At 42.9% G+C, this 16,611-nt stretch overlaps 1 protein-coding gene across 4 annotated transcripts in view; it reads left to right on the top strand.

Moving 5' to 3' along the window:
- The window catches only part of LOC138853618 (uncharacterized), an 83,699-nt gene extending 67,635 nt beyond the window's left edge, over positions 1–16,064 (top strand). The window contains exons 3-4 of one of the 4 annotated variants that reach the window (XR_011392818.1): positions 5,568–5,711; positions 15,011–16,064. Coding sequence is in view for 3 of the 4 variants with exons in the window: in XM_070091484.1 (XP_069947585.1) it covers positions 9,539–9,670; positions 15,011–15,052 (174 nt within the window). In the remaining variant the exon portion in view is untranslated. Of the gene's footprint in view, positions 1–5,567; positions 5,712–6,296; positions 6,366–9,538; positions 9,671–11,756; positions 11,842–15,010 lie in introns of all 4 variants that reach the window. The other 3 variants (XM_070091484.1, XM_070091486.1, XM_070091485.1) reach the window with 3 other exon arrangements.
- Positions 16,065–16,611: the final 547 nt, after the last annotated feature.

Genomic DNA, 16,611 nt, shown 5'->3' with positions numbered 1-16,611 from the left:
TATTCCATAGTATTAAACCAGGTCAGTATTTATTATACTGAAACTCGTGTTTAAAGACCTTACAAACATGACGATATAAAACCAAATTTAAAATATACAAAAATACTACGACTGATGTAAATGCTGACAAATGATGGAGAATTAACAAGGGGGTTAAATCAGGTGGTATTTTGAGGCTGATACAAGACTCGCCGCAAACTTCCGGTGGAGACGAAATTGCTTCCGGTCCTCAGTCGGGAGTGTTGGGTAAACCAGTCGTAAGCGAAAGAAAAGGAGTATCTCTTGTAAGACACCTTAAAACATTAAACCCAGAGGAGGCTACATAAACCACTGTACTGTTAGCTTCTGGTAAAACTCGTGTATAGACTCCGTAAGTTAGATAAGCCTAAAATATTTGTTCGTTTAGCTTTTGTACTCACTAATGTGTTCTATAAATACTCATCATATTTTAAATAAGGCCAGAACAGTGGTGACATCTCTAAATTAAGAATGAAAGATCCCTAACTCGCAAACGAAACTTGGTAAAAACCTGTGACTGTAACTATATCCTCCAGCAATCACACTCTGGTTCATCCTCCAGCAACCACACTCTGGTTCATCCTCCAGCAACCACACTCTGGTTCATCCTCCAGCAACCACACTCTGGTTCATCCTCCAGCAACCACACTCTGGTTCATCCTCCAGCAACCACACTCTGGTTCATCCTCCAGCAACCACACTCTGGTTCATCCTCCAGCAACCACACTCTGGTTCATCCTCCAGCAACCACACTCTGGTTCATCCTCCAGCAACCACACTCTGGTTCATCCTGCAGCAACCACACTCTGGTTCATCCTCCAGCAACCACACTCTGGTTCATCCTCCAGCAACCACACTCTGGTTCATCCTGCAGCAACCACACTCTGGTTCATCCTCCAGCAAACACACTCTGGTTCATCCTCCAGCAACCACACTCTGGTTCATCCTCCAGCAACCACACTCTGGTTCATCCTCCAGCAACCACACTCTGGTTCATCCTCCAGCAACCACACTCTGGTTCATCCTCCAGCAACCACACTCTGGTTCATCCTCCAGCAACCACACTCTGGTTCATCCTCCAGCAACCACACTCTGGTTCATCCTCCAGCAACCACACTCTGGTTCATCCTCCAGCAACCACACTCTGGTTCATCCTCCAGCAACCACACTCTGGTTCATCCCCCAGCAACCACACTCTGGTTCATCCTCCAGCAACCACACTCTGGTTCATCCTCCAGCAATCACACTCTGGTTCATCCTCCAGCAATCACACTCTGGTTCATCCTCCAGCAACCACACTCTGGTTCATCCTCCAGCAATCACACTCTGGTTCATCCTCCAGCAATCACACTCTGGTTCATCCTCCAGCAACCACACTCTGGGTCATCCTCCAGCAATCACACTCTGGTTCATCCTCCAGCATTCACACTCTGGTTCATCCTCCAGCAACCACACTCTGGTTCATCCTCCAGCAACCACACCCTGGTTCATCCTCCAGCAACCACACCCTGGTTCATCCTCCAGCAACCACACTCTGGTTCATCCTCCAGCAACCACACCCTGGTTCATCCTCCAGCAACCACACTCTGGTTCATCCTCCAGCAACCACACTCTGGTTCATCCTCCAGCAACCACACTCTGGTTCATCCTCCAGCAACCAAACTCTGGTTCATCCTCCAGCAATCACACCCTATTCATCCTCCAGAAACCACTCCCTGGTTCATCCTCCAGCAACCACACTCTGGTTCATCCTCCAGCAACCACACTCTGGTTCATCCTCCAGCAACCACACTCTGGTTCATCCTCCAGCAACCACACTCTGGTTCATCCTCCAGCAACCACACTCTGGTTCATCCTCCAGCAACCACACTCTGGTTCATCCTCCAGCAACCACACTCTGGTTCATCCTCCAGCAACCACACTCTGGTTCATCCTCCAGCAACCACACACACTGGTTCATCCTCCAGCAATCACACCCTGGTTCATCCTCCAGCATTCACACTCTGGTTCATCCTCCAGCAACCACACTCTGGTTCATCCTCCAGCAACCACACTCTGGTTCATCCTCCAGCAACCACACTCTGGTTCATCCTTCAGCAACCACACTCTGGTTCATCCTCCAGCAACCACACTCTGGTTCATCCTCCAGCAACCACACTCTGGTTCATCCTCCAGCAACCACACTCTGGTTCATCCTCCAGCAACCACACCCTGGTTCATCCTCCAGCAACCACACTCTGGTTCATCCTCCAGCAACCACACTCTGGTTCATCCTCCAGCAACCACACTCTGGTTCATCCTCAAGCAACCACACTCTGGTTCATCTTCCAGCAACCACACTCTGGTTCATCCTCCGTCAACCACACTCTGGTTCATCCTCCAGCAACCAAACTCTGGTTCATCCTCCAGCAATCACACCCTATTCATCCTCCAGAAACCACTCATTGGTTCATCCTCCAGCAACCACACTCTGGTTCATCCTCCAGCATTCACACTCTGGTTCATCCTCCAGCAACCACACTCTGGTTCATCCTCAAGCAACCACGCTCTAGTTCATCCTCCAGCAACCACACTCTGGTTCATCCTCCAGCAACCACACTCTGATTCATCCTTCAGCAACCACACTCTGGTTCATCCTCCAGCAACCACACTCTGGTTCATCCTCCAGCAACCATACTCTGGTTCATCCTCCAGCAACCACACTCTGGTTCATCCTCCAGCAACCACACTCTGGTTCATCATCCAGCAACCACTCTCTGGTTCATCCTTCAGCAACCACACTCTGGTTCATCCTCCAGCAACCACACTCTGGTTCATCCTCCAGCAACCACACTCTGGTTCATCCTCCAGCAATCACACCCTGGTTCATCCTCCAGCATTCACACTCTTACCTGGAGTTTACCTGGAGAGAGTTCCGGGGGTCAACGCCCCCTCGGCCCGGTCTGTGACCAGGCCTCTGGTTCATCCTCCAGCAACAACACCCTGGTTCATCCTCCAGCAACCTACACCCTGGGTCATCCTCCAGCAACCACACCCTGGTTCATCATCCAGCAATCCCACCCTGGGTCATCCTCCAGCAACCACACCCTGGTTCATCCTCCAGCAACCACACCCTGGTTCATCCTCCAGCATTCACACTCTGGTTCATCCTCCAGCAACAACACCCTGGTTCATCCTCCAGCAACCTACACCCTGGTTCATCCTCCAGCAATCACACCCTGGGTCATCCTCCAGCAACCACACCCTGGTTCATCCTCCAGCAATCACACCCTGGGTCATCCTCCAGCAACCACACCCTGGTTCATCCTCCAGCAACCACACCCTGGTTCATCCTCCAGCAACCACACTCTGGTTTATCCTCCAGCAACCACACCCTGGTTCATCCTCCAGCAATCACACCCTGGGTCATCCTCCAGCAACAACACCCTGGCTCATCCTCCAGCAATCACACCCTGGGTCATCCTCCAGCAACCACACCCTGGTTCATCCTCCAGCAACCACACCCTGGTTCATCCTCCAGCAACCACACTCTGGTTTATCCTCCAGCAACCACACCCTAGTTCATCCTCCAGCAACCACACCCTGGTTCATCCTCCAGCAACCACACCCTGGTTCATCCTCCAGCAACCACACCTTGGTTCATCCTCCAGCAACCACACCTTGGTTCATCCTCCAGCAACCACACCTTGGTTCATCCTCCAGCAATCACACCCTGGTTCATCCTCCAGCAACCACACCTTGGTTCATCCTCCAGCAACCACACCTTGGTTCATCCTCCAACAACCACACCTTGGTTCATCCTCCAACAACCACACCTTGGTTCATCCTCCAGCAACCACACCTTGGTTCATCCTCCAACAACCACACCTTGGTTCCTCCTCCAGCAACCACACCTTGGTTCATCCTCCAGCAACCACACCCTGGTTCATCCTCCAGCAACCACACCCTGGTTCATCCTCCAGCAACCACACCCTGGTTCATCCTCCAGCAACCACACCTTGGTTCATCCTCCAGCAACCACACCTTGGTTCATCCTCCAGCAACCACACCTTGGTTCATCCTCCAGCAACTACACTTTAGTTCATCCTTCAGCTAGTGTCTTAGTCCTCAATCAGCCCCTCAGTCCTTATCAGCTCTTCTCTCAGCCCTCTCCTCAGTCCTTTACTCTCAGCCCTCTCATCAGTCCCTCTCAGCCCTCTCATCAATCCCTCTCAGCGATCTCATCAGTGCCTCAGCAAGACCTTCACTGATTCATCACCCACTTCTTGCAAGAACTTCACTGATTCATCACCCACTGCTTGCAAGACCTACACTGATTCATCACCCATTGCTTGCAAAACCTTCACTGATTCATCAGCTGCTCCTTGCAAGACTTTCACTGATTTGTTCATCATTACAACATACTCTAAATCATTCCATTTCCCGACCACTCCGGCTGAAAAAATACTTCTTGACATCCCTGTAGCTCATCTGTGCGTAACTTCCAGCTGTTCCCTATCCTCCTCAAGTACCTGTTTCTCCTTATAACCAAGAAACAGTGAAAAATCTTTCATTTCGTATAACTGGTCTTTGGTATGTTAGGAGAAATGCGACAAATATATCCTGAGGTGAGTCTTAGTCAGCAGATGACCCACTACGTGGAGCTTCTGGTCGTCTGACTAAAATCTCCGATGGCTTTAACCTCTAAACTATCCAAATGTAGATCTACGTTCATGTGCATAGCACTCCGAACGTAGATCTACGTTTAATTTACATGCTTTCAAATGTAAAAAAAAAACCGTAGATCTACGTTCGGAGCGCTACGCACGTGAACGTAGATCTACGTTTGGACAGTTTAAGGCTTAATTGTCCATCCCTTAATAAAACTAAAATTACATCATAAAATGTGACGGTAGGTTTCCAGTCTCATTTGAAATAGACTCAGCACACAGTAGTGTGGCGTAGGATAGCCTCATTCTCGAACCAGACGACTTCACCCTCAGCAGCTGAGAAAGTTGCACTTCTTAGTGACTAAGTAATGATAAACCATATAAGTATTTGTTAGTATAATTCTATTACTTCATTGAGAAGGTACAATATAACAATATAATATAGTATGTACTAGATAGGTATGTTGCTGTAGAAAAATTTACTGTTTTTCCAGTGAGGTAAATGACTTTATGATTTAATATATGGCTGATCTTGGTTTGTATATATATATGTAAATTATTTGTTATGCATTTAATGTCTACACAATGCAGTAGATGTTCAGTTTCTCTAAATTTTTTTAAGAGTAAGCATACAAGGGTGAGTGCAGAGCAAAACCAAAAGAAGCGGTTTCAACAATTCTTTGTCGAACTTTAAGCACCTTGCTACACCTGCCAAGCACAAAGGCATGCTGACAGCCTTACCTCACCTGTTACTTGAGCCAACCAGCCTCACTGAAAGCTAGTTCCTACGTGTTTGCCTTGCAAGGGAATTGACTAGCACTGCTTCTATGAAGGGATCTGTTCTTGTGATTTCCCCCCTCATGCCTGTTCAAGCACTCTAACGCCGTCATGTACCAACAGCCGAAACTGTGCGTCTGCAAAATTGGGTCGTACGCTGGCCGGAGCTGCACATGCTTCAAGTCCGTGCTGCCACTTGCTGCCTAGAGCACTCTTGCTGCTTAGTTAGACGCCCAGGCACTTGTGAGATCGACTTGATATTAAAATGTAGGTCATGTGAGGCTGTGGCCCCAGCAGTTATATTTTGGGTGTCTGCTTTTTTGGTGAGAGCTGTCAGACCAAAAGCACCAAATTCTGTTGCTTGGATACATACTCTGTCAGATCATCCTATTTATCCGTGTACTATTTGATGTGTCACGTGATAAATGGATAACGAACTGAGGAAGGTCGTGCTTGCCTGGGATTAAGCCGCTGTTTAACAAATAAAAAACGAAAATAATCCTGCTTGTCCTACCTAGTGAGTAAATATTGTACGGACCTCTAGTGCTGCTCCCACCATTCCTAAAGATAGTCCCTCTATCTTGATACAACGCATCTCCTAGAATAACCCATCACATTGTCTCATTGGGTATGTTCCACCGTATACTGTCACCTATGGTATGCTCCACCGTTCCTTAAGGTATCCCCCTTGATATAGCTTTGTCACCAATAGTATGCTGCACCGTCCCCTTAGGTAACTAACTCCATTTACATATCTCACCGTCCCCTAGAGAATGCCCCTTTCCATCGCCCACCCTCCACTCCCCCATCGCCCGTCATTACTGTTTTTAACGTGTGAAGCCCTCTTTGCAGTCACCCCGGGAGGCGATCCAGTTTCTGGAAGACACTTACGGGAAATACTCGAACAGCTTGCGTCGAGAGGTACCGGCCGCGCCTGCACTGCTCTATCCCTTCTCCTGGTTTTATCATTTATTTCCTAGCTTATACTTACGTTCATAGAGCCGATGCTTTTAACTAGATGGGTTGATTAAGCAGCATGTGGAAGGCTTTAGTTCACACAAACACTGTTAGCGCAGACACGCTTAGCACAGACGAAATTTATTAATAACGTTGTTCAACACACCGCTGTACGGATACTTTCTTACCCAACACTTGAATACTTCCATCATATTTGTAAGTTTTTTTTTATTCACATTTGCAATTTGTCCAGAACATGACTTCCAGCAGCACTAGTTTTGTAGTTGAATGGTTCAGAGAACCGACACGTTGATAAATTAGACACATGTACAACTCTTGGGTATCAGTAAAGATACCCAAGAGTTGCACATGTGTCTAATTTATCAGTACTAGTTTTGTTACACAGGATATAACCTCCAGCAGGATTGGAGTTTTCAAACACATTAGCGTGGAAACCTTCTCCTTCCCCCCCCCCCCCCCCGTCCCCGAATGCGATCTACAACACTCGACTAACACAGGTATAAATTTTTTTTACTGCTAGATGAATAGGATAGGCTGCTTGACAGTCTGTCTCAAAACATCACGATTCCCAATCAGAAGCTTTCACCAGGGAGATTCAGGTCACCCCATCACCTACGGTAAATTATTTGCTCGTGAACTTCACATTTTTTTACCATAGGTTTTTATGTTATATATAAATTATTCTTTTCTAATTGACTCGGACATATATTTAGACATGTCAACGTGTATATAGACTTCCGAAAGTGTCTTAATCGTATAGAAGTCGTCAGGAAGATATTCAAGGTCTGGTTATCATAATATTAATCTGGAAGAAGCTAAACAAGCATGCATGTAGCTAGAAAGACCCACTGACTGACCACCTATATTAACTAACTTCTTACAAGTCAGAAGATCAGTGTAGGTGGCGGGACCAAAATGTTACTGCCTAACAGCATGTAAATAATGCAAGAAATGCGGAGGATTAGGCGTACTTCTGCATTGAAGTTCTCTTGCTATTATGCAACACACGGATATGTGTCCACTTCCCATACTGAGTCGCATTACTAGATTGTTGAGGAGCCTGTACAGCCCATCACCTTAGATCACGGCGGTAGACACTGTTACTCCCGAGATACATTGTTAGTAGTTATCCCATCAAGTAGTTAACACTAGAATAAATACAGATAGTGTTCCTCCTGAAACACATGATCAATGGTCACCCCATTATGGTCTTATCAGCTATGTACTTATCTCTGGAACAGACAAAGCCACACGAATGACACATACCGTCTTTATAAGAGCCACAAACTTTCAAATCTCTCCAAACAGACCAGTGACACTCACACCACCACCACCATCCTCCGCACACATATATTAATGGTGCTATTAAGTATGTAACAATTTTCAATGTAAAATCACTGAGTATAAATATCCAGCGATTATCATTACGGGCAGACCAGTTCCTCCTTGCCTGGAGGCTGGCAAGCTCACTCCAGCTTGCCACATAGCTAGCCAACGCTTCTACAACACATCGTGTCACTAAAGTGAGGCGAGCCTTCCATAACAGTCAAAATAGCTAGCCAAGCCTTCCACAATACACGCATATCACCCAAACGGAGGTATGATGACCCTCTTCCCTAGGCAAGCGTATTTGTCATCCGCGATTTTTTCCAGAAAGATTCGCCGAGATAGCTAAATTAAGATCTAACAAACACTGGCAAAATTGACCATAATTCACATAATCACGTGTTTTCCACTAGCGGGCAATATATTTTTTAAAAAGACCTTTCCAAATAAAAGAAAAATAATTGACCCATTTTCTTAGCCTAGACTCAGCTGTTTCCTACCTGAGAGAGAGTTCTGGGCTGCTCGTTGAATACGTAATATCAACGGTTCATTGCTAATCCTTTTTCTTACAGAAACATTTGTGGCGTATATAAATGCACTTCACAGTGCTTCAGTTGCATGTAAGTTATTGACAACTCGGTTGGGATCTTTTGTCCTATTTATCTCTCAAGCGCTCTGTGTGCACCCTCTGTGCATTCTCTGTGCACCTTCTATTCTCTGCTGAGAAAGCTATGTCACTCTTGCTTCTGCGAGTGCTAGCCTTGATGATGAAGCTGAGAAAGACATATAATACTGATGATTGCATTTTATATTACGTAATTACATAAAAATTTCCCAGTCTCTCAAAATGTACAGGAAAATTTTCTATGAGCTGAGGAAATATTAATGAATAATTCGTAATCTTAAGTTCTCACTGAATCATATTAACTTTTTCAGCTTTAAATTTGCACATCGCCCACTTGACAATATACTTTCGTAAGTGTGCATGCTAAAAATAACACATTTATTTTTGCAATGACTTTTATTTTTTTTATTTGCTTTCATTAGTCTAATTTTATTATAAATGATTAACATTTCTTCTCTTTAAAATGGTACAAGAATCCATAACGTTTAATTAGGAAAAAATAGACAAGACAGTTAGTGTCTGCTAAGTCACCTCGGGTGACGGCGAAGCTCGTATTGACTACGTCAGTTTGTGTAACCACCGATGGCATAGTCACATGACAGTGTCACATTCATATAGCCACTATTTGTCTATTGATAACAATTATGGAAGTCATCCTTGGAACCCCATAGTTACAGTGTAACATGTACTCCGTGGAAGTCAAGTCTGTCATATAGTTACTATATGGAAATAAAGTCACTTTAACTTTTTGGGTTATCCTAGTTAATTTACAGATATATTACTGTGTATGATAATTTGTGTAACTGTATTATGTGTCAATGTACCTAAATAAACTTAACAGATAACTCCGTCCAGCGTTACTTCGTAATCGTATGGTTCAGACCGATCTCGTTGGTATCGTTGTTGTGAGTGACGGGGCGGGATGGAGCCTCAGAAGGAGCATCTCTCGCCTAGCCTAGCACACATTGGCTAAATATTTTGGACTTCTGAGACTCTCTGATCGCGAGTTCTAACCCCACCAGTAGTATGGTTTATTTGCAATCGTGTCATTACGGTTTCATGAGTCTTTTTGCTGTTAAGGTCGTACCTTCGCCAGTTTTTTTTTCCCCTACCACTTGTGATGTCCTCTACAAATTAGCGCCTGTAGCGTCTTGGGTTCCAACAGGCCTCGTCAGCGCTAGCTACAGCCGGAGAGTCCAAGGACTTGCTCTCCTCCCTGAGTGACCACACTGTGGCCAGCTCTCAGCTGAGCGCAACTGCGAAGCACGAGTCAGCTGTGTCGTCTTCAACCTCGCGGGTACGTTCTCTCTTCCCAGACCTCAGCACCAACTTCAAGTCGTTCACTATATGTCAACAGGACGACGGTTTTTAAAATATTTAAGTACTCGGTTGTCGCCGGTGTATTGTAGCTGTTTAATTATGAGTTTTTTCTCTGTCTCTTTTTTTTCTCTGTTTTTTTCTATCTTCCTCTTTTTTTTTCTATTTCTTGTTATTTTGATCTACATTTTCAGTTGTACTACAATTATTAGCTTGTTATTTGTCCATTACGTTTCGTTCTTTTTTATATATTTATCGCTTGAGTTCCTTTCCGTTACTTCTCGCTTTCTCTTACGTTATATTTACTTGTGTGCGTCTCGTGTCTTCTCTGGAGGAGGAAGTCCGTAGAAAGTCTGACAGTCAGACTTATAGTGCCTCGTAGCAGAAGTAGAGTGCCAAACCCTTCGCCCAAACCTTTGTCTCTAGCCGTCCGCGTGTTCGTGTATGTGTGTTTTTTTGTGGTGCCGCCAGGAATCACTGCCAGCAACAGCAACTTGTGTTTACGTTTGGAAGTCGAGAAGCACCGACAAAACGCAAGCTGGATATACGGAGACAACAGGGTTCTTTCGCAAAATCTTCGATCTAGCTAGGATTAGCCATGACTGTTAGCAACCATCCTGGTTGAGTTGATCCAGCTGTTACTGGTCGTAGTTTGACGGGAAAATGGCGCCGACAAGTTTGGTAAACAGAGTTTGCTGAGCAATTATTTATTTTGATGAGGCTTCCTCAGCTTTATCCAGCTTCACCAAGTCACCTCATAACGCTCAGCACAGTGAAACATCGTAAGAAGAAAGACTTGCTCAGCAAATCTTCCTGTTTTTCGCCAATACTAGTCGTGACTATGACAAATGTTCTAGTTAAGTTAATCAAGCCAGGACTAGTAGTGACTACTGGCAATTGTTCTGGTTGAGTCAAAATTTAGTGTGCTTTCCTAACGTATCACAAAAATTGTTACTGTTTCTTAGATCTTCTGTCAGGCGCTGTGAGCCCAGAATGACACTTATGTACATCCTCTAGGCCTGGCACCTGGTACCGTACCTATCAATATGAATGTTCCTAATTTCTTCTTGCGCAGTTATGGATTCTGCCCACCTTCAGTTGATGGAAAATGCTTTTAACCTAGTTGTCCTAGGAATAATATAATTTTAAGTGCGATTTATTTTTTTATATAAAATAATAGTTTCTTAATACATAACTTTAGCCTTAGTGTAGTCCTAAATATATACGAGCTTTAAGTTTTTTTTTAAGCGATCGCTTGGCACTAACTAACCAAAGTTTGATGTTACCTTCACACGCGTCCTTGTTCTACGTACCACGACTGTCCCACAGGTGTATATGTCTCTGCATATGTATGTAATATATATACACACACATAATATATATATATATTATATATATATATATATATATATATATATATATATATATATATTTATAGGTAGTAGGTTGGTAGACAGCAACCACCCATGGAGGTACTACCGTCCTGCCAAGTGAGTGTAAAACGGAAGCCTGTAATTGTTTTACATGATGGTAGGATTGCTGGTGTCTTTTGTCTGTCTCATAAATATGCAAGATTACAGGTAAGTCTTGCTACTTCTACTTACACTTAGGTCACACTACACATACATGTACAAGCATATGTATGCACACACGTCTGGGTTTTCTAATACTTTCATACTAGTTCTTGTTCTTGTTGTTTATTTTCTCTTACCTCCATGGGGAAGTGGAACAGAATTCTTCCTCCGTAAGCCATGCGTGTTGTAGGAGGCCACTAAAATGCCGGGAGCAAGGGGCTAGTAACCTCTTCTCCTGTATATATTACTAAATATAAAAGGAGAAACTTTCGTTTTTCCCTTTTGGGCCACCCTGCCTCGGTGGGATACGGGCGGTGTGTTGAAAGAAAGAATATATATATATATATATATATATATATATATATATATATATATATATATATATATATATATATATATATATATATATATATATATATATATATGCAATACAACCATATATATATATATATATATATAAGCGGTCCTTTGTATTGTCTTTTTTAATTTCAGTCACCTAGTCATTACCTGACCTGGGGTTACCTTGGAGGAAAACCAGGACGACAGTTTGTCTCCTCCCCAGATTACTAACACGAAGGTGAAGAGTCATCTCAAATACACAAACACACACATACACATTCACAACTACCTTCTCTACTCTGTCACTTGAGAGCTAGTAGGGTCCTGCTCGTGGCGAATTGAATATCGTGAACCCTTTCTCCAGATGAAGGAGAAGGAAGAGAAGAGAGAGAACTGACTCAGTATTGCAGTGTTTAGACTGGTTAGCTTCTCCGCTCATCTCTCTCTCTCCCCATCTCTCTTTCTCTCTCCATTTCTGTCTGTGTCTGCTCTCTCTCAGTGGATATTCACGCTCGTAGTAGCCGTGCTTACTGCTGCTACTGCCGCCATAAGATAGGGCCACGTAGAACGCTGTGTGTAGTGCTAAAGTAGTGCTGAAGATGACCTTGAAGCTGAGTAGTGTTGAGGAAGGCCTTGTAGTATGTATGTACAAGTGGTGAAACTTAGCCGTTCAGCACATGTTTGTCTCCTAGTGCTTGTCTGAGAGCACCGCAGTTTAATTCTTACCTGAGCAGGGCATACAGAGTCGATTAGATCATGTTTAGCCCGGGGTGCATGTCTGCTGGCACTGTGCCGCATTTTGTACTTGTAAGAGGTAAACATAGGCGATTGTAGCATGTAGTAGTGTATTTATGCGTATATGTATAGTGTCGTAAATAATGACTCCTAAGTGTGCTACTCCTCCATTACACTGACCCCCCTTCCCCCCTCTTTTCCACCCTTCACGCCACCACGTTCTTCTTCTGCCCTCCCCCCTCCCCACTTCACTAATTTGCATCACCATTTCCTTACTTTGCTCCCACTACTTCGTCCCATCAACTGCAAAACACACAAATGGGTTGTGGATGATCATGATACGCCGTGTTGGGCCAAGTGCAACCAACATACTCTGGTGTTATACATAACACGACACTACACCGTTATGCCTCCTAGTGTAGCCTAGACACATTCACGCAAATTAAATAACACATATTATGTGTATGAACCAGCGTAGTTTTATTACACGACTAGTAGAAAAAGGGCATAAAATGTATTGAATTTAAGAAGTTACGTTTAACGGATACGTTTTACTCCTGAAACTTGGGTCACTCCAAATGTACAAAGCGGTTACTAAACATTGACTAATGGAGTCGGGAAAACCCGTGTGCTGAAATGGGTACCAGTGGCTTGACACCTGACTACCGTGTCTGCTGACTGGCTTGACACCTGACTACCGTGTCTGCTGACTGGCTTGACACCATATATATATATATATATATATATATATATATATATATATATATATATATATATATATATATATATATATATATATATATATATATATATATATATATATATATATATAACTATATCCCCACCTGCTTTTAACATTTCTATCTTTATCCCATTAATCCCAGCTGCCTTACCCCCTTTCATTTTACCTACTGCCTCACGAACTTCCCCCACACTCACAACTGGCTCTTCCTCACTCCTACAAGATGTTATTCCTCCTTGCCCTATACACGAAATCACAGCTTCCCTATCTTCATCAACATTTAACAATTCCTCAAAATATTCCCTCCATCTTCCCAATACCTCTAACTCTCCATTTAATAACTCTCCTCTCTTATTTTTAACTGACAAATCCATTTGTTCTCTAGGCTTCCTTAACTTGTTAATCTCACTCCTAAACTTTTTCTTATTTTCAACAAAATTTGTTGATAACATCTCACCCACTCTCTCATTTGCTCTCTTTTTACATTGCTTCACCACTCTCTTAACCTCTCTCTTTTTCTCCATATACTCTTCCCTCCTTGCATCACTTCTACTTTGTAAAAACTTCTCATATGCTAACTTTTTCTCCCTTACTACTCTCTTTACATCATCATTCCACCAATCGAGTCACGGGTTATCCCGACTATATAAGCTTTTGTTTTCTATCCCTTTGTACGTTTGAAGTGAATATGATACCAGGAACAAAATGTTCCCATCAGACATGTGCTAAATCGCATGTTGTCTCTCTTCCATTACTTGAATCATAGTAATTTACCGTAAACATATGACTGTTCAAGACCGTATCGTCCACCATATATCACATACACAAGTTGGCTTCGTTGTAGTGTACCGTATATACCAATGTACATTTCTTCAGTGCTCTAGTGTCTCGTAACTTCCCTGAAGAGATAATTGTAGCATACTGCACTGTAGATATCCCCTTGTAGATTACATTGTTTGATAGTGATGTGTTCGTCAGGAAGACTTTCCTCAGCTACACGACCCGCTCAGTGGCTGCCATACCCGTGCTGGGGATCTCTCACACTTAGGAAAAAATAAGGATCCCTTTATGTCCTGCTTCTGTACACTTCTCGGTGTACATGGTAACACCTGCCTCACACTTGTGTTCCAAATATTAGATGTACTAACACCTGCCTCATACCCCATGTTCCAGAACTGCTGTATTAACACCTGCCTTAAACCCCATGTTTCAGACTTGATGTATTAACACCTGCCTCACACCCCATGTTCCAAACTTTATGTACTAACACCTGCCTTACACCTGTTCCAGATTTTTGCATGAATTAACTGCATGATTGATACTTTTTAGCTATAGTTTTTTAGGCAGTATTTGGTATAGATACTATATCTTTCATAGTTTTTTGCATTGAAATATTTTTAGATGTGATTAAGAGGATGTGTGTTGCTGCATCTTAATTGTTCTGGTTTTACCAGTTTAAAAAAACTTTTATTTATCAAATTGTATTAGTCTTAATTAAAGAAAAAAAACATCAAATTTTCACGAAGTATTTTGCTCTTGTTATTTCAATTAGTTATGACTTAATTTGTTATAATTTTCTTTTTAATATTACACTCTAAATTGTTTTCATTGTCAATGTTAGTTAAAATTTACATTATTTGATTTTTAAATATAAAAATCCACGCGAAACACCATAAAATCAATAAAATGCGTCCGGCGTTGCTTGCCACACTACCAGGAGGCGAAGACGCGTCTATACCGTCACCTGGTAGGGTGGTGAGTGTCCATCTGGCGTTGCTGGCAATACTTAGGTGGTAGTTTTGATGTTTCCAGGGGAATGCCGGACGCAACTCAGCCACTACCGCCCAAACATTTAGTACTGTTTTTATGGTGGCATCGCTTAAGTTCGTTGTCCTCTGCGTGTGTGGTAAAAGAAAGTTTTCTCTGGCAGGTGAGAAGGGCTATCAGGAAGGCAGAGGAGGAAGACTTCTAAACAGTTGAAGAAAACATCAAAAAGCAGACATAACCATCAAATCATCCATCAGTCCATCCATCGAACCTCGAAACAACAAAGCTGGAATTTAGGGCAACGATTGACTGTTGATCACACGAGCAGGCCAGACACCAACGACCAGCAGGCAGCAGTAACTACTCCCTCGCCATCTTACAACGAGGTTGTCGACCTGCGCTGCGATCAAGAGGTCATATTAAGACATCTTTTTACAGGCGAGGCAGACACTCAAGAGCTGTCTCTCTCTCTCTCTTTCTGTTTACTTCTTTATATCTCTATCTTTCCTTATCTCTTTTGAATCGATGACGAAGCCAGGACCCTGTTTACTCTCGCGAGAGATGGTTCTGATGTGTTGGCTTTTACACCCCGTTATTTTGTAGACTGTGGGATAGAAGCATATCACAGACGGCCCAGCTTGCTGTGGGGGTTCCGGCTTCGTCACAAACATCCCAGCTTGCTGTAGGGGCTCGAACTCCATCACAGACGGCCCAGCTTGCTGTAGGGGATGACACACCGTCTTATTTTAAGACAAACATATAATTTGAAAAAAAAACAAAAAATGCTTTACTCAGAGAAACATAAACTAAACTCTGGCAAAACATGAAGACTGTATTTTCGTCTTTTTAAATTTCCCCTTGACAAAACCTTTTCTAAAGTTATATATTTTTTAATTCAGTTATTTATTTTGTCACAAATATCCCCATGTGTATTTTGTATAGTATACCATTGGTAAAGTAACTCAACATTTTGTATAGTATACCATTGGTAAAGTAACACAACATTTTGTATAGTATACCATTGGTAAAGTAACACAACATTCGACAAGCAGCAACACTGAGTTGATAATGAAAATAAGATTTAGAGAGAAAAAAAATAGGCTGTAACTTTATTCTAGGAATTAATTTGAGTTCGTGTGTTCCCGCATAACAGTGTTTCACTACAAGTTTATAGAACACAGGAAAAATATTGTTTAAATAAACAAACTGACTTAGCAGTGTTATTTTACTGTCCTATCCTACAACATGTCATATTGCAACGAAATTGAATTTCCTGATTTGATGGCGGTATTGCAAAATGTCAGTTGAAATGTAAAAACAATCTCAGAATGTATTTTTTTTACTGTTTGTATACAATACCGACCAATTTAATAAAATAAACCTCATTTACAACACTTGGGTAATAGTTGGTGGCTATAATTATAACCTTAATTTTTAAAGGGGTGGACCGGTAAGCCAGAGGGAGGCATCGGTCAGATGACCAAAAGCTCCAACTGCCGGTCATCATATTACTAAGATCCGCTTCAGGAAACGCTTGTCCTGTTTCCTGACAAACCTTACCTAACACTTGGGTAACTTTTTCGAAACGGTTCAGCAATGAAGGTACTCAAGTGTTGCCTCTGGCTTACCAATCCACCCAGTTAGAAAATAACCATCACATCATAAGCGATGACAGTATAGTTCTTACCTTATGAAAAACAATGACACGACACTCTAGCTCCTCTTCAAGGGGGCTTCTTGTCGTGGTAAAGACGTTTCTCTGAG

Source organism: Cherax quadricarinatus, chromosome 35 (assembly GCF_038502225.1).
Source record: "Cherax quadricarinatus isolate ZL_2023a chromosome 35, ASM3850222v1, whole genome shotgun sequence".
In the NCBI taxonomy this organism is placed as follows: Eukaryota; Metazoa; Arthropoda; class Malacostraca; order Decapoda; family Parastacidae; genus Cherax; species Cherax quadricarinatus.
The sequence above is the reverse complement of the archived record's forward strand: the minus strand, read 5'-3'. Positions and strand labels throughout refer to the sequence as shown.